The 19,439-nt window shown below is 43.2% G+C and overlaps 1 protein-coding gene across 3 annotated transcripts in view; it reads right to left on the reverse strand.

Moving 5' to 3' along the window:
* Positions 1-389: 389 nt before the first annotated feature.
* The window catches only part of LOC122773795 (cadherin-2), an 88,996-nt gene continuing 69,946 nt past the window's right edge, over positions 390-19,439 (reverse strand). Inside the window, exons 8-13 of one of the 3 annotated variants that reach the window (XM_044032727.1) lie at positions 16,821-16,942; positions 13,568-13,685; positions 11,053-11,373; positions 8,242-8,449; positions 6,209-6,692; positions 390-4,501 (exon numbers count right to left, since the gene is read on the reverse strand). In XM_044032727.1, the coding sequence (XP_043888662.1) occupies positions 3,485-4,501; positions 6,209-6,692; positions 8,242-8,449; positions 11,053-11,373; positions 13,568-13,685; positions 16,821-16,942 (2,270 nt within the window). In that variant the 3' untranslated portion in view covers positions 390-3,484. Of the gene's footprint in view, positions 4,808-6,208; positions 6,693-8,241; positions 8,450-11,052; positions 11,374-13,567; positions 13,686-16,820; positions 16,943-19,439 lie in introns of all 3 variants that reach the window. The other 2 variants (XM_044032718.1, XM_044032736.1) reach the window with 2 other exon arrangements.

A 19,439-nucleotide genomic window follows, 5' to 3' on the forward strand; every position in this document is an offset into this window, starting at 1 on the left:
AGTCTCTTTTATCACAAACTTTTATTTTGCAATTTGATTGAAATGGTTCTTGGTGTTCTAACTCTGTCAACTGTGATGTATTTTTTGGAAAATCGACTTGTACTTGGCTGGCTAACCAAAAGGCTCCTTGAAATACTATAAACTTGTGTTTCTTGCTTTGGTGAACTCCTTATCGTTATGTTGGCCCAGATCTCAGCGAGCACGATATAATTAGAGCTGATAGAAAAACTGGCAGAAACAGTGAAGTGCAATTGCTGTCCTCTCTTGTTGGCAAGGAGTAAATTACTAGGGATGACTCAGTACCACGTTTTCCTGTCCAATTTCATGTCCAGTATTGATAGCACAGCCTTGAGGAGCTACTGATATCAGTCTAATACAGTATTCTTTTAAACAATATACACTTTTCAGTCTGTCCTTAGTGAAATAAGGACAGTTTTTTTGGACCATACTGGATGCTGTGTTTTCCGTTTTCTGTTATGCAATCCAGTGATTTTTACCATTACATAACCAAGACATTTCACCTCTGGAAGTTAGTGGGCAGTGCTCACAGTATCTCCAATGTGTTCCAATGACATTCATTGGGGCTGCACACTAAATTGGGCGTCACCAACAACTTCCAGAGCTGAAGAAGCCTCTTGGATGAGATGGGGGGGGCGGGACATCTTCAAGAAAGTCGGATTCAATGACTTTTGGAGAACGATGATCAAGAAAGTTCCTAAATAGAGTTAATTACCAAAAACAAAAACCATATATCTATATTACACATCTATAGACAACATTTAAGAAGCTTGTGGGTGTTGAGTTAGTAAGTTAATCAGCCAAAAATAATCAGAACTCAGAGCCTTGTCCCACTCTCCCGAGGTTCTGCACCCACTGCTCTTCTATGGTGACTGTGCAGTATTTGTACATCGGTCCACTGCATGGACGAGTCCGTTGGTACTGTAACGAGTACAGAGGTATATATGGACTTGATTTCAAACGTGGAGTCTGACATCCCGCTTGTCAAAGTGTTGAGAGCACAAGACGAGGGTGGCGGACACAAACAGCACTGGAGCTTGACTTACGTGTGCGGCTTTTACAGTGAACCAGGGGTATGAGGGGTGACATTTCTGTGATGGCGCACCAAAACATGTCCACATTCACGTCAGCCTCTGTGGTCAACTTCCTGTCCGGACTCAAAAAAATATACTGTGTGTGGAGAGGTCGAGGCAGTTTTAATATTGCCTACGAGTTGCACTGCCTGAAATGTTTGAACGGTTTCATAGCGGTCTATCAAAAATGACCTCTAATACACAGGCCCTCGTATTTATTCATTTATTTATTTATATTACTTTATTTTTTTTTCCAAGAGACGTAGCAGTGTGTAAAACTTTGTTCCACGTCTTTCAGGCAATGCAGCACTAAAGGCAGCAATGGGCTCAAAGCTCATTACAAATTCTCATTCTACTTCTGCAGAATAAGAATCCAGACTTAAGGAATAATACGGATATTTGTTATCTGCCCAGTAGGGAAATTTCTTCTCACACCAGTGGATTTTCATCAAAATTGTTTCCTTGCTGGGATAGGCGAGCTCACAGGCTTCCTGCAACCTAATATTTTTCACAACAAACTTTTGCCAGAGGCCACATATATAATTGAATCCTTGGCTTGTCCATCTCATGTGTCAGCAACCACAAAAACAAGCCCCAAAACTGTTCACTTAGCACACAGATGTTGAGATGTGGGTCTTGTTTGTAGTCCAGGATGCTGCAAAGACCAGCACCATTGATCCATTTCTTGTCGACCGTACATACAGACAGTCCCAGCAGTGCTCCGTTTGGACATGTGGTTTTTTTTTTTTTAAAACTTATTTCATATACTCTCTTTTGCTATAATATCCAGTGGTATTTACAATTGAAATGCTTTTACACACATTTAAACATTTCTTTTTTTGTTTAATTGACATCTTATAAAAACAACCGTAATCTTTGACATTGTTATTATTACTGAACATCACACAGTATAAAAGTGCATTCCAGCTGAAAAGTCCAGCTCATCCTGCATCCTGACCTTTAACGGGAACAAAAACAAAAAAGTTTATCACGGTACGTCAGCGTGGCGCTGTCCCATTCTTCTTCTCTTTTTTTTTTACTTAGCAGAATATTTCAATTCGGGCAGTATGAGCGTTTAGTGGGGGAACAGGTTGCCGTGTTAACCTTTTTTTGGGCTTGTGTTTTCAGACTCATGCAGATTTGTCCTGAAGATTAAGTGAGACTACGAGCGGGCGCTACTCCTTCCATAGGAAAAAAAACCCCTTAAATAATAGACTCATCATTACTCCATATGGTCAACTGAATACTTGCACATGGTGTTGTTGTGTTTATCATTTATAGTGTGTCTGTGTTTGTATGTAAATCTCGGTAAACAGATGAAGAGTCAACTACAAAATGCCAGAGGGTATGAGAGGAGTTGTGTGTGTGTGTGTGTGTGTGTGTGTGAGAGCACACTTTAAATCATTAAAATTTTTCACAATGTCTGTTTTCCTCGTGGGCTGAGAGGAGGGAGAATCTTTTGCAGGATTTAAATGATTCATCATTTTCATTTGGAATGAAATACTGAACTGAATAATTCAATTTTCCGCCACTGTAGATGGAATTTAAAAAGTAAATTCTGTACATTGTCTCACTTTCCGCAGCCCTCTCTCTCTCTCTCTCTCTCTCTATATATATATATATATATATCCCATTTCCCATTCCATTAATTTTATACTCAAATATAGATTTCATTGTTTTCTCACTTTCCTAACGTTCCTTGTTAAATGTTTACTCTTTCACAATGTCTCTGAAAACTAATGCTGGGGCTCTGGTGTCATCGTTCATTAAAGAGTCTCTGGATTTATCTCCAGAGTCTGTTCCTGCCACTGTTCCTACGTCTTTGTTCAAATACGCACAAGTTCACACTCGAACACTAATCAACACACGACTCAACGCGCTCTTTGCTTGTGCCACCGTGTTTGTCTTCACAGAGTTCAATCACACGCAAACGCACACGCAGACAACTGAACACACACACACACACACTGACATGAGACGAGGACCGCCTCCTTCCTTGTTTCCTGCTGTTTCTCATTCCAATACGTGAGAGTTGAATTAAATCGAGTCTTGGATGTTTGGGCTGTTTTTCTTCGTCCAAAGCGTTTAACAAATTGTTGCTGCCCTCAAGCAAAAGCAGCCTCTGCATTGTCTCAGTATCTGTGCTCAACCATATCAGCGTTTCAACACTTATTGCTTTAAATTACATCAATCACTCCCTACCCTGCCCTTGCATTCTCCATCCTCCCTCAGCTCATTTTTCTCCGTCTCTTTTTATTACTTTGCCTCTTCATCTTTCTCCCCTTTAACTTCTCTTCACATTATTCTAGCTCTGGTTGCCTTTTCATCATCCTCCTTTTCCCTCCCTTCCTCCTGTACTCCCTTTGCCCTATTTGTTTCATTTTCATCTTTCCTCAGTCTTTCCCCTCATCTCCAGTCTGCTCTCCTCTCTCTCTCCTTTCTGAGTCCCCCTTCATTCCGTTCTCTTTTTTGGCCCCGTCTTCAGCTTGATCCTTGTCTTCCTTCTCTTTCTCCCTTTCTATGAAGAGTTGGGCTAATTTCTGGAACTGTGGACCCCACTCGTCCAGCCCCGCGCCCCAATCCTCTTTCTCTGCCTCTTTCTCGCCTTCGCTCTCCAGTGAGCTGAGGGATCCGGCTCTGGAACCTGTTCCCTCAAGGCCGTACACTTGCACAGAGTCATATGGTGGCTGTGAGGGATCGAACGTGACCTGGGCGAGACGCAGACGTAGGAACTCACCCACCCTCAGTGCCAAGGAGGGACCCCCAGGCCCAGGTGAACCTCTGGCTGCCTCCATCCCTGGAACCCAACCAGCACCAAAACCCATCACTCCACCATACACTCCTCTAGGTTGCCCAGGAAAGGGCAAAAGCTGCGGGGTCATATCTCTCCTACCCAAGACATACCCTCCCAGACCCATCCCATCACGCCAGTTCCCAATAAAGCCAGGTGCATCTGTGTAGACAGGTGGAGTCCCGGTCAGTGATATCCCTCCACCCTCCCTGTCTGGCCGTGCCACCACAAAGTTGCTCCCTATCTCCAGTCCTCGTCTCCCCAAGCTGCTAGCAAAGTCCCTCTGTCCAGACATGTCCCCCTGCAGGCCTGTGGTGTAGTTGCGTCCATTGCCAGGTTGGTGTTGTCCATCTGTGGATGTACCCCCACTTCCATTTCCACCTCCACACCCTCCTCCTCCTCCTCTTTCACCTCCACCTCCTGCACTGGAGTCGGACTCAGCCTGGCCAGAGCTTGTGCCTTTTGGGGCTGAACCAGCACAAGACGCCCGGCGTCCTGCCAGGGGGAGCGTGGCTGACTCGTTCCCCCAGCCTCCTGCGCCGTGACCCTGGCCAATCATGGAGCCGGAGCGGGTCATGACCAGATGGGTGTGCTCCCTGGGTAAAGTCTCCGACTGCACCTGGTGGGAACGTAGGTGGGCATGAGTGGGTTCACTTCGGAGCTGGGGTGAGGTGTGGTGCAGTTGGGATTGGTTACAGCGACACAAAATGGGATGAGAATGTTTTGAACCAAGCGGGAGGGATCGTTTAATGAGCGGTATATTAAAGGCAGAAAGATGGGGGAGTGTGATGACATATTGCCCCAAAGCGAGGCAAAGCGATGGATGGTCAGTGATAAAAATGAGAGGCAGACAATGAGCAGAATGGAGTGTAAGAAAAGCCGAGTCATAGATATTAATTCAACACTAGAACGAGCTAACACTGCACTGTGAGAGGGAGATGGAGAGGAGAGTGATTGAGAGATAAAATATTTGAAAATTAAATAAGGTGAGGGCCAGATAGCCTTGCTATGGCCTATTAAATAAAAAGGAAACACAGAAAAGATAATGAAAAGCAGGACACAAATGTGCTGATACAGTATATCAGAATCATCATCTTCCTCGATTATTGTCCTGACACCTCTGCAAAAATGTTGAATTCAGACTGCTTTCATTTTTTTTGCATTTGCTTAATTACTGCCTTGCGTTCTCATTTCCTTGTTTAATTTATGAAATCCGTCTTAATGATTTTCCCGTGCAGCCATTTCTTTTTAATCATGTCAATTATTCAATTTTAATTCCTCATTCAATGCAACATCGATCACTTTCTCTCCTTCTGGAATCATTTTGCCGTCCATACATTCATGTATTAACCTGTGCTGCAGAACACGAGCCATTCATATGCAAGTGTCACAGTGAGTATGCATTATTTGCACAGTGGAGAGTGAAGGATGAAGCTCATTACCAAGCAGTTTTTACCCTCCAGCACAACAGCTAAATACAATGTTAACGACTTCATGGCAACGCACATAATTACTTTACCAATTTTCTAACCTCGCTCGTCTAAAAAACCTGATTACAACATAAAATTACAAAGGTCTTTTCATTAAGTAATGCATAAAATAAGTTTTTCTCTGCAGTGAAATTTATCACATCGTTACTGCCACATACTCGAATGGTACTTTCCCACCAAACTTAACACGAGAGTGCTTGCAGTTGATCCGCACGGTGTGAAACCCGCAGGTTTAAATATTTTAAGTGAAATGAAAATTTCTCATGACACAATGTTGAATGTACAGTAGTTAGCTGTGGAATTAGCCCCGGGCAAGTCAGTGACAGAGTAAATCCCACTGCAGACAACGCGTGTAACGCAACATAAAAAAAACGTTGGTTTTACATTTGATGTGTGTGCACTTTAAGACAAAATTCCATACTGCTCATTTTTCAATTAAATATACATCAATTTTGCACAAAAAAAAAAATATATCTATATTATGCTATCTTCTTTTTATTTTGAAAACTCATTGAAGACACATTTTATCACTTAATTTGAGTCTCATGACCTCTTTTACTCTTCACTTTGTACTTTCTGAAACTACAACTGCAGAAGAGGCAACAAGCTTCCTGTTACCACTGAATTCCCTGTGTACCTTCATGGTCAAGTGTTATACACTCTGTTTTTGCATTATGTTAATATGGACACAGATGACCTCTGATATGCAGATAGAAATGCAACAGCCTACTTCAGTTTAACTTAGTTAGGATGGTGCAGTACATGACTTACATAATTGCTGCAGACAGTGAAAAGCAGCCTGAAGGCTTTTCTATGAGGGTCAATGTAGTTCTTACCCAATCAACATCTTGACTGTGGTTCACGTGGTCCTCATTGCTCCCCTCTGTGCAGTTACTTGCAGTTCTTGTGCCCCCTCCTCTCTCCTGGCTGTCACTGGTCCTCGGCGTTCCTCCGTCCGACGTGCTCACTGCAGTCCCGTCTCGACTTCCCGCAGTACTCCCCATTCGGCTTCCCGTGCTGAGGTCGTTGGGGGCTATGTAAACTGCCCCTGACTCCATGGGCCCTACCATGGCCCCCTGGTTCTGGATGACCAGTGAGTGGTCAGGTTGGCCTCCAGGATAGCGGTACCCGAGCTCTGCTAAGCCGGGTTCAAATGTTCCCCCTGGAGTGCGCCGGAGAACTGGTAAAGTGTGGCTGCTGTAACAGAGTCGGCCATAGAGGGCTCCTCCTCCTCCTGGTCCTGAGTAGTTGTGATCCACACCCGGATTCTGAGCCCAGCTGTAGGTGCGAGCTTTTTCATGGTTACGTTGTGTGTAACGACTGTAAGACACAACAAATTTAAGTAAATTATTAGTACATTTATTTAGCATGTTCACTTTATGTCACAAAAGACTCTAATGTGTAGAGCAACATTGTGAATAAATGCATTTCTGGCACGGGTTCCCGACCAAGGGCCTTCCTGCATGGAGTTTGCATGTGGACTTGGGTTTTCTCCGGGTTTTCTGCGGGTTTTCTGGTTTCCTCCCACAGTCCAAAAACATGTAGATTTGGGGATCAGGCAAATTGGACACTCTAAGTTGACCATAGGTGTGAGTGTGAGAGTGAATGGTTTTTAAATGTGTCCCTGTGATGGACTGGTGATCTGTCTAGGGTGTGACCCCGCCTCCGTCTACTGGGATTGGCACCGGCGCCCCCCCTTGATAAGGCGTTTATTAATACATGTTTTACTGAATAATTACGAAAAATATATATTATGATTATTTAAAGGGGAACTTTGGGAGTTTTATTATCCCTTTGGGACACTTGTAGAAATGACTCTTTAAATCAAGTCACAGTTTAGATCAGTGTCCGTGTGCAGACCCTCGTAGAAGAGACGCAGTATAGATCTTTATGCAAAGCAATAACTATGATAGGTATAATTATGTTTCCGTGACAAATTCCAGGGACATTTGGTCACCAAAGTGTAATCAGTTCATCCTGAAGTGACTGGTGAACTTCTCTGATATCACACTGAGGCCAGACTATCACAGTTGTATCGCTGTATTCTGGGGATGAAATTACAAACTGCTGTGATGCTGGTGTTGCATTAACAATGTGTTGTGCACAAGCAAGATAAGCCTGACAGCAACATCATGGTTACTTTCTTAGACTGCCTACACAGCCACAGATCAAACGAACCACCACCGACACCACCACCACCCGACAGGCAAACAGAGCTATATATAAAAAACAATACAATACGACAAGTCCACAAGCTACAGCTTCTCTTCGTAAACACTGGAGTCTTCTCTGTGACACATCAACAACAGAAATTAAATATTAAAAGGTTCACAGAGGTACCACTCTTGTTATTATTATTGCCAGAATGTTTCATTGGATTGCATTAGATTCGGAAAGGTTTATCATGTCGCTGTGTCCACTTCCGTTCACTGCCAGGAGCAAGTTTTAATAAGAAGGCGACGGCCTTTGTACTCGTGCATGGCAGCGCCGTGCGGCTTGCGTGAATTCATCTGAACTTATTAGTCCGAAAGCAATAACAGCGTCTCACGGAAACATCAAAGTGGCTGCAAATGACTCTCTAATGTGGCTGCACATAAACAAGCTCTAATACAAAAGAGCACAATGAAGTGGTCTCCGAGGAGCGAGGAGCTTCACAGCCGTCTGCCTCAGCGTTCTCAGCGGTGACTGATCACGACCTCGGAGTTACGGCTCCATCGGACACTTGAGTGGATCAATGAAGAGCTGGATGGAGATGAAAGGTTTTACATTCTGAGGGGTTAACTTTGTTTCCCTTCTATAAGACGTCAGCCGTGTTGTAATTAAACACACACATACACGCACACACGCACACTCTCCCTCTGCCACTCACACATTCCTGCTGTCCAGCGTGCGGTAGCCACGTGAGTGCGAGCTGTGCGGCGCACTCTGCAGCGCTGCAATGTCAAAGGCGGCCGTGTCAGCCTCTCCCCCGCCCTCGTCGTCGTACGTTATGATGTTCTCGCGCACGTCGTCCTCCTCCAGCGGTGACAGGGAGTCGCGCTTCTGACGCCGCAGTGACAGTGACAGGGCACTCACCGCTGCAGGAAAAAAAAGAAAAAGAAAAAGAAAAGGATATTGAGGCACGGGAGAGAAATTGGAAAAAGAATGATGAACATGGGAGGCACAAGTCACAGGGGAAATAAAGGGAAGGGAGGAGAATGAGAGTGAGAAAAAAAAAGAATTGGGCAGACAAAGAGGGGTGAGACACAGAGTCAACACGAATACAGAAGAGGGCTTAGGTCAGAGGGCTCATATATCATATCAGTAGGCTGCATGCCTCCAGTCTGTAATTGACTTTGAGCTCCAGCCAAGCAAATAGACTTTATATTCTCATGACCTTATAGTCCCAGAGCAGGCAGCACAACTTGACCCAGGGCTTAGGACAAAGAGCACAGCTTTAACCAGCAAGTCTTTCTTTGGTTAAAAAAAGAGGTCGGGTTTGCGACGCTATCTACCAACAGAGCAGAAACCTCGTTCAAGTCAACGCGACGCAGATTAAGAATGTGTATAAAGTGGGCAAATCTTTAGTCCAGAAGTCCAAAATCCAAACATTGGCCAGTGAGTAACAAATATTATGTCCGTAAATGACTTTTATGATTCACATTCGACTGATCCTGAGGTCGAGCAAAATTCACCAAAAAGTTTCAAGGATGATTGACCAATTAAACACGTTTCTTTTAAGTTCAAGATTATTTTTTTGTTACTTATGAATTAATGCTTATAATAAATACGTCTATCTATCTACATCCACACAATTGTGAGGGAAATCTGTACTCTTAGATCACCTCTCTCTGCTTAAATAGTGACATATTCAAATACTGTACTGCAGCTAACTTTATGTTCCTAAACTCTATGATTAGATGCAAAAACGATGCTCTCTTAACTTCCCAGTTTAGGAGAGTCTAAAACTGTGGTTATAATGTGGATGACAGGCATATTACAGTTTTTAAATGAACAAGGATTAGTGTGAATGAAGCCGGAATTAGTTACAAAAAGGCTTTCAAACCACAAAGATTCAGTCAAGTGTCAGTTCAGGCGGAGAAAAGCAAACTCTGGATTCATATCTATTTACATGTATGCGCTTGTTTTTTCTGTATGGATTTACTTTAGGTGGTTCAACTAATCTTAAATGCATCTTTCATAATGATTTAACGCAGGGGTGTCAAACTCATTTTTGTTCAGGGGCCACATACAGCACAATTTGATCTCAAGGGGGCCGGACCAGTAAAAATAGCAAAATAATAGAATAATAACTTATGAACAACAAGAACTCCTTTGTTTTACATTTAATGAAGGATAATTTTACAAAACACGAAATTTCTTGAGAAATATAAGTGCCATTTCAACAATATCGTGACTAAATTTACTATTTACACAGCACACTGGATCTATAAAGGTACACATATTTAGTCACTGGTATCTGGAGCATTTGACATTACGTTTAGATTAGTGTGAAATTTGAACAAATTCATCCTGTGGGCCGGATTGGACCCTCTGGCGGGCCGGATCTGGCCCCCGGGCCGTATGTTTGACACCCCTGATTTAAGGGCTCACCTACATGACATGGCCATGCATTCTCGCTTTATGGCACATGTGGTAACCAAGTGGCTCCAAATCCAAACTTCTGTATGCAAAACTCTTGTCTAATACGCTACTACCAGCACTTCTGAAGAACATTTACCATACTGCAGTGGGATTAGGATGTGCTTTCAAAAGATCAGTACGCGAGGAGCAAAACTCCAGCCCCTGTGAAGTTTTATGCGTTTCCTCAAATAGTTTATGCCCTTTTCACTTGGAGAACTGAATTCCCGGCGACTCTTGCGCGATCACCTTCACGCCATGTTGCGTCTCTGTCTTGATTGATCTGGTCTCTTCCAGAATGATAATGCCTCCATAGTACCAGGCATGAGTAGTGATCCAACAGACTGAATAGAAATGACAATGATGCTGGCCCCGAGCCAAAGCCTTCTCAGCACCTCGACGTGATCCAGTTGAGCATTTGAGACATTTTATTACGCTGCAATCAAAATCCAGGGGTCCCAGATAATCACTCACAATCATTCTTTTAGTAGTGATTAATGCTGACCTTGCCAGAAGAGATAACTGGACCAAAATGGTGAGGAAAAGTAAACGCGGCCACTGAGCAGCTGTGACTAAGAGAAATATTTACGCTGCTGCTTCCATTATTTTCATATGCAGATTAAGCCTGCAGGGATGTAGCGGAGGATAAAACACTATTTACTCATCTTTTTATTTATAGATACGCATTAAACTCCTTTATAGGTGGTAAATCTTAATGGCATTACTTTACTGTTTACTACATACAACACAAAATGCTGTCGTAAAAACCCGACGCAAGTTTTACAAGTAAGACTCTTTTTTAACGCTGTTGTTGTTAACGCTTTATAATCATCACCTCTGTGTTCATAAAAATCATAGACTGTATTGAAAAAGCAGTTACTCTGCTGCTCGACATCCCATCAAGAGCAAAACAGACAATAAAACGCGGCACATACTGTATCTATTTTATTGACAGCTAGGACTGTACAATAGGCTGCAGGTGAAGTTTGAGTGTGTGGAGCTACTACGTCCATTTTTATATACAGTCTATGAAAGGAAATCTTCGTATTTAAATATTTACCGAGGAGTGTAGCGACACAGGCCAGGATGGCCAACAGGGCGGCAGTACTGAGACCAGGGGACGGCAGTGTGGAGTGCTGAGGGAGACACACTGCCTCTCGGTCCGAGTCCCACTCTCCCTCCATCTCTTTGTTCTTCTCTTTCTCCCCGGTCTGTGCCCCTCCTCTCAGGCAGGGACAGACGGACACAGTGACCGTCCCGGTGCTCGTGAGGCCTGATGTCCCGTCCCTCAGGACAAGGGGCACGAAGAGCGTCAGGGTGGAGGATGGGGAGCGCGACAGTGGCTGTATTTGGGACAGGAGCACCAGGCTGGCTGTGGGGCCTGAAGGAAGATGGAGAGGAGGGAAGATAATTAATCATGGTGTTTGGGGTAGCACGAACTGGAAATGATGCCCCAATGATTAGCTTTTGGTGTTTTTTAAAACAAACAATATAGGACAGTGGGCAACACTGTAGTTAAAACACAAAAACAACCAGGCGACTTGATTACCGTTGTAATCCTGTGTAATTTAAATCACAGATCAAACCACAATCTGCCTGGAATTGTCCACATGAGAACATGGATGACACACAAAAGAAGCCTTTGATTCACTCCTGTCAGAGTGTTGATCCTCTTGAGTCTGGATCCAACTAGAGCAGGTTCACCACTCATTATTTTTTGCCAAGTTTAGGTCACCAGTGTGATGCCAAACACAAAGAAGTTGGCAACGAGCAGCCAAACAAAGAGAGAGAATTCATCAGCGACGTAGCCAGATATTTCCCCAAGGAGTCAAAAGAGACAGAAATAAAGTTAAATAGAACGTCTGATGTGAGAATGATGACTTTTTAATGGCATGCTAATGTTGTTATGTGTCGACAAGACGAGCAAAATGTAGAAAACCGGTTCCTAACGTGTCAATCATATCAACTGTACTCTACGTGGTAGTCAGTGGCTTCTCTCGTGTGCGCAGAGCTGAAAATGATCATCTGCCAGAAACAATTTAACATTTATTTGAAATCATGCAAATTACAGCTCACAAAGATAAAAATGATGAATATTGTTTAACGGGCACAAAGAAACAATTATCATGGAATGTTGGTGTTACGCCGCGAGAAACATTCAAATAAGAAAATAAAAATACTTTTCCTCTTGCCAGGACATAAAGTTAAATGTGATTGTTTGATTTAGAAGGAAGCAGGTGCTGGTGTATATAAAGTACAGCTTTAAGAGGCTGCACACAGTTCATTTGTTTGTGCAGCTAAGGCTTTAAACTTAAGGGGCTTTTTTTTTGCAGCCTGTGAATCCATAAATGTTAAGAGGCCACATGAAAAACTTGCTGCAGCATCATAGAGAAGTGACAAATACAACTGTGATTATAAAAACACATGTATTGGTAATATTTGACATTATTCATTCCTGGGTAGTGTGATAATATTACTCTTATGTTTAGTTGCTAACTTCAGTGGGAATAATTATGTATTGTTTCACATTCTATAAATGTTTATGTCCAAAATGGTAAAAAAAAAAGAAAAAGGTAAACAAATAAAACGAATGAATATTGCTGTAATTAAACACTTTGACATGCTCCAAACATCTTAAGGTAATGAGAATTAAACTATAGTAGAGGTCATATGAGAGAAAAGACAATGATATGTTGTGTATCAATGTAAAATAAATGATGTGCCATAAAATGAATGAATGAATGAATGAACTCCACAACAATGTTTGAGGTTTGCAAATGTTTTTTGTTGTAATTTGTGTGTGTTTTTAAGCACACACACACACAGAGAGAATTTTAATAACAGCAAAAAATTACTTTGCTTGTTTGCAAGAAAACTTCACAGGTGATTTATTGGTAAATGTGTTTCTGGACCAATTATTTTTTGTTTTCATGTGCAAAGAGAGTGACTATAATTCAGAAAAAAAAGACATTTTTGTGACTCTGATTTCAGCAGAGTTCATCTTTTGTGTGGATTTGTTGAATCTACATTGTGTACATTTATTTTTTGCCAAATTAAACACTACAGTTGTGTACTCACTCTGTATGCAGCCTGTGTGTTACTTCAGGAAGTAGAGAAAGGATGTACTGGAAACAAATTCTAAGTAGGTAAATTCTATTCTGTTGAAGTGGATTAAAAAGAGCAGCTCTGATTCCCTCAAAAGCTTTTCCACTGGAAAGTGCTGGATGGAGAAGATGGATGTAGAGGATATGGGAAGGCAAACAAGAGGGACAAACAATAGAAGAGCAGAATAGCAAAGCAAAACAATGGGGCCACCAGAGTTGGGAGATGGATGGTGGAGGAGAGAGGCCGAGACAGAAAAAGAGAGGTGGTAGGTAGGGAGTAGAGCGTGTAAGAAAGAGAGCGTGATAGAAAAGACGAAAATGGAAAGAGAAAGGCGGAAAGAAATTGTGGGATTAAGAGCCTTAAAAACGTAGGAGGGGAAAAAAAAGCAGTGTCTGTCTGCCAAGGGAACAAAAAAGAAAGAAAGAAGGAATTAAGAGAAATACACAGAGACTGAAAGATTGAGTGCTTACCACCACTGTCCCTGACGCTAAAGTTGAGAGCAGCGCTGGACTCTGGAGGGATGCTGAAATACACGGTGCTGTCATTCCCTCCCTCATCTCTATCAATCGCCCGCAACACCTGCACCACCTGAAACACAGAGATAGAGAGAGCAGAGGAGATTGGGTGAGGACGTGTGTGTGTGTGTGTGTGTGTGTGTGTGAAGGAGAACAGCACACAGACAAGACAAAAAGAAGGTAATGAGAGAAACACTTACACTGAGAGTGCTTTTTAAAACAAACCATTAGCTAACGCAAGCAGGAACAAAAGTGAGCCAAACAATTAGTATAGAGACACAAGTGAGCTGTGTCTGATACACACACGCACGCACACACACACACACACGTGTGTGTGTGTGTGATGTGTGTGTGTGTGTGTGTGTGCGCTTGTGTGTGTGTGTGTGTGTAAGTGTGCGCGCGTGTGTGTGTGTGTGTGTGTGTGTAAGCGTGCATGTGTGTGTGTGTGTGCGTGCGTGTGTGTGTGTGTGTGTGTTGCGTGCGTGCGTGCGTGCGTGTGTGTGTGTAGTGCGGCGTGCGTGCGTGTGTATGCGTGCATGTGTGTGTGTGTGCGCGCCCAGGTATTACTAATGTTGTGGGGACCTAAACCTGTTTACACAGTCACATTATGGGGACTTGTCCTCCTTGTGGGGACAAAAGCAAGTCCCCATAACGTAAATTACTACATTTTAAGGTGAAGATATGTTTTAGGTTAGGTTAGGTTAGGGTTAGGGTTAGGATTAGGCCAGTAGTAATTGTGGTTAAGGTTAGAGTAAGTCTCCAAGAAATGAATGTAAGTCAATGCAATGTCCCCTCAAGTCATGAATGTGAACCGCGCGACGCACATACACACACACACACACACACACATCACCTGCAGCACTACACACACACACACACACACACACACATCACACACACACACGCCACACATGAATAACAGTTTGAAGGGAGTTGCCTTAATCCAGTGTGGCTTTCCATTTAGTAATAGCACCTGCACAAGTCTTGGCTTGGGTAGAAATTGTAAGTAAATGAATCTAAAGAAAATGTCCCACTGCATGGGCTGATGGGTAATTTCCTTTTAATGAAAAACTTGAGTTGTCATCATGCAAGCGTTCCCTTCCTCTCAGAGATGCTTTCGAGTGCTAGCTATGAGCGCGCGGAGATGAAGGGTGCCTCGTTCCCTCTCAGTCAGTCATTCCGATGATTTATGTACAGTCACATTATGTTATCAGCTGCCGCACGTGAGCGTTCAGACGCCTTTCGCCTAATGACTCGTCATAGCGAGACATTGCATTCCCAACACTAACACAGGGAAAGACATCATAATCTCTCTCTCTCTCTCTTCCGCTCACAGACGCAAACAGAAAACAGCACAAGGAAAAAAAAAACAACAAATCACAGATTCAGTGGCAAAATAACAAAGACAACGCACAAAAACAGATGAGCCAAGACACCAAATTATGGTGAAGGAGCCAGCATGAGACACTTAAGATGGAAAAAGGACAGACAGAGAGAAGAGAGGCAAAAAAAGAGAAACAAAACAAAGGAAGCGAACGGTTTCCAGGGAGAGATTGAGGAGAATGATTCCTATAACTGAGATATGATCGAGTAAGAACACCATGATGAACACACATAAAGCACAACGGACAGTCGGGGAGGGGGAGTGTCTGAGACGAGGGCTGGAGTTTAATTACAACGTGAATGGCTGCTGCGGTGTGATAACAGGCCATTGAGGATTCACCTGCCTCCGTTTTGAATGTTGGAGCCGTGGCTACACGCTGCCATATGTGAATAGACGGAGCATTGTCCGTCTGTACTCTCAGACGTACGCTCCCCGTACTTGAACAGTGGGCTTCGTACGTTGAATGGAAACAGATTTGAAGCTTCTTTATGAGAGACATCACTATTGGAGAGCATAAGCCTCTTATCTAATCCCCTGTCAGACAAAAATAATGACGTGTTTAGAGATGGTTGCGGTTGCCTGATTAGTACGGGCACTCAAAGTAGATTTTGAAAAAGAACATTTTTGACAGGTCACAGAAGGAAAATTCCCAGGTGTAAATGATCTAATTACTGATGGCTGAGTTCCATTTCGCTTCCCCTGTTTCAGTCGGCATGCGTCCCTGACTCGAACACATTGTTAATGTCATCAGTAACTATGTTTACATGGACACAAGTAATCGGAATACAACATATGCCACGTAAACACAAGCCACACATGAATTCCATTCTCGAACAAGAGGGCTGGTATACGTGGATCATCATTCAGACGCGGAAGAGGAGGAGAATGAGACGGATCGCGGACAGCGAGGGGACAAAAAGACGTCTAATTCTGCTTTGTTTATGTCCATAAACCCATAGCAGTGTTGTGAAGCAGTGCTTTTTCATGGCGTCACAAAAGACGACAAACTATCGCTGCCCACAACGTAAATTGTAACAAGAACAAATGTTTCTGACTCTTTTGACTGCCATTTCTGTAACACCTCATTATTATTACTATTTGGAATCGTAAGAAAAAGTATGAGGTATACAGCAATGTAAAAGGTACAAAAATAAACGCTTTTATATTTAAAAGCAAGACTGACTTTTACTTTATCTGATATTTCCAGTTATCTACACCTTATTCCAAAGCCCTGGTTTTGTGGTTTTTGTTGCATTTCCACGATGAACTATGAAAAATGACTATTCTCTGTCAAAGGTTTGGTTGGTGAGTGAAGTAAAGATTTGCTGGATTGACAATGAGAGCAGATGTGGTGTGGATATTATTGACTTTGTTTTCACAACACTGAACAAGCGCTATTGTTGGGCCAGCTCAGTCGGACGGTCACTCGTGCAGAACGGCGTCTAAAGCGTCAAGCTACATGATCATTTTTCAGTGTCCTGAGCTGTATATTCTATTATTTTCTCCCTCTTTTTTTGCTTCAGCTTCTTGCTTCTTATTTTTTTGACTCCTTCCTCTTTTCAGAGGCTGGACAAACATTTTTGTTTGTTATCAGTGACTCTTATAGTTTTATGTGCGCCCTCACATTAATTACACCCTGAACTTGTTTGTTTGTCCTCTTCAGCATTCTCCACCGTTCTTTATGAAAGTCTTGGTTATCCGGGCTGACAGGGAAAATGGTTGTCACTGTGTGTTGAGATGTGAAAGTCCGGAGAACTGTGAGCAGTGCAAAGACGGGACCACAGAAGTCATCTTGCACAAAAGTCACTCTCAACGCAAACTGACCTGACCCGCGGAAGACGAGTCGCACATGGCTGTTGTGTACTGCCTGTCCAGCTCAGGTGCGTTGTCATTCAGGTCCAACGTCTCTACTGCAACCAGAACTCTGGACACTTGGCTGGGATTGTCTGAAACGAGAGAGAAACACGTCAGGCCAAGACATTTAATCACGAGCATCACTTTCATCTTGTCATCATTGTGAAAAATAAACCCAGACAGAGAGATGCAGGACCCAGACACGAAGCAGCTCGAAAATCCTTTGGATGACTTACTGGAGAAGTGATCGCTTTGCTTCCAAAAAAAAGCAAATAAACTACTGTGTTGGAACAACGTCCACAATCCAATTTTGCTGTCTTCCAACTCTCTGTGCCTTTTAAACTCCCTCGCCTCATCTGCACTGTCTTCCTCGCCTCTTTTGCTTTTATTTAAGGGGCTTAACGTAACTTCCGAAACTATTCTCTATCGCGACTGTGACGAAACGGCAGCTTTTTCCTCAGGAACAAGATGCAAGGTGCTCGTCTTTGCTCGGTGTCAGTCACTTTCCTGCGTGAACGTGAAGGGGTTCGCGTGTCGTGGTTTCGTGGGGTCTCTGTTGGGAGTCTGTGCCGTGCAGGGAGCCGATCGTTAGGTGATATTAGCAGACTCCCTTATCCCTGCTTTTCACAGAGGAGGTTCCGTTCTGCTGCGTATAAGCGACACGCCGTATTTGAACGATCCGAGTCAAGCATTCGACCAAGCAGTTTACAGCGGAGAGCTCCAAAATGCACAAAGCTGCACGGGAATTATTATTACAAAAAAAAAAAATCAGTGTTTCCACACACACAGGTGCAACTTCACACTCCATTACTTCCATTAAATAGTCCTCTTCGGTGAGCTATAGCATTTGAGTTTTTGTTCAAACGCTTCAACAGCTCTCAGATATTACTGAGCACATACTTGGCTGAGAATACAGTCGTACATTGGTTTTCATTTGGCCTGCGTTGCATCTCACAGACTCCCAGCAGGAGCACAACTGAGGCTTCTATTGCAATCAGAGTTTTCCATATCAAACTGTGCCATTCTTAGCCCAAGAGTCAAGTGTGTATGTGCGCCTATTTCTGAGAGAGTGAGCAGAGGAGGGATATAGAAAGCAGTCAATCTGCATGCAGTTACACAAGGGTGCAGTTTAAATGGATTGGCACATGGTCTCCCACTCCCCATTCACTGGCACACACACACACACACACACACACACACACTGACACACACTCAAACCAAGTTCTCACAGACATGCACGAAAACACATGAGAGTCTTAGTCTGAGCTGAACTTTCACAATCACATTTTAGGCTGCTCTTGTGTGAGACACAATCCGGGCTTACCAGAACTCATCTTTACTCATTTATCTGAGCAGGTGTACCCAGCACAGCTTCAGTATCTCTCACACACACACACGCACACACGCTCCCACACCATGTTCACAAACCTCGAGCAGTAACACTGTGTCATGGATGACAGTGGCTGGTTCCCATGGCTGAAAAGCTGAAAATGAGCTCTCGCTGTAATGCCACCGGTTGATCTGGCCTGCCTGTGGCCATGGCAGAGCTCCTACTGAGCTTTATGTCAACACTGCCTGCAACAGTCTGTTTATTAGATAGAGCTCATTATTGAAGACAGGCACTCACTGCGCTGCCTCCACAGTCCTACAAACACTGGTGCCACGCGAAGCCCTGAGTAGACTCTGAGTAAAGATTAACTTTGTCGAGAGTAAGTCTTGGCAGGGAAGACAGCTTCTCCTCCTTGCACACAGCCACTGGACAGCATTCTCCAACTATACTTTAAGTGCTGCTTCAGTCAGTTTGATTGATTTTTAGGGGTTAAAAAGAACACCCAAATAGTTTGTCACCTGCCAAAAGCAGGAGACATCACCTGCCGGCAGCTTAAAGGGGGATTCGGGGGTGTTTCGACCTATGGTAGGTGAATAGTACTAACATTTCAGCATTTGATTTGATTTAATTTGATTTTTTGGCGAAAACAAGCATTTTTCATGGACATAATATAGAATCTAAAATGCCCACCATGCCTTTCTCTAGTAATGCAATAAATTCCACGGATGGGATGAATGAAAATATCCTATATGTATACATATATATATATCTGTATATGTATATATATGTATACATATATATATCTGTATATGTATATATATATACATATATATATATATATCGTCTATATATTAGAAGCTTACATGCAATCCTGCAGTCTCACCATTAGATGTCACTAATTCTTAAACACTGGACCTATAAATGAATGTGAAGTGCGTGTGAAGCGATCGGGATTTTTGTTGTTGCCAGAGTCATTTTTTTTTTATGCAATGCAACTGTGTCCCATTCACTGTCTAGACTGTGTTTTTCACACGCAATAACATGTAAGGTCTCTGTTTTGCACCACTGCCCCCATCTCTCTCCATGTTGCTGGGCCGTCAAAACATCCATAAAGTTTTTTACTGTCCTCTCAGGCAGCCAGACCTCATCATAATTTCAGCTGCAGCTGTGAACGTTGTTATGGGGAAGGAGTGCACTTCTGTCTGTGTGTACCTGTCACACGGCCACAGGAGAGCACGCCGCGAGCCCTCACATCAGCA

Source organism: Solea senegalensis, linkage group LG1 (assembly GCF_019176455.1).
Source record: "Solea senegalensis isolate Sse05_10M linkage group LG1, IFAPA_SoseM_1, whole genome shotgun sequence".
NCBI lineage: Eukaryota > Metazoa > Chordata > Actinopteri > Pleuronectiformes > Soleidae > Solea > Solea senegalensis.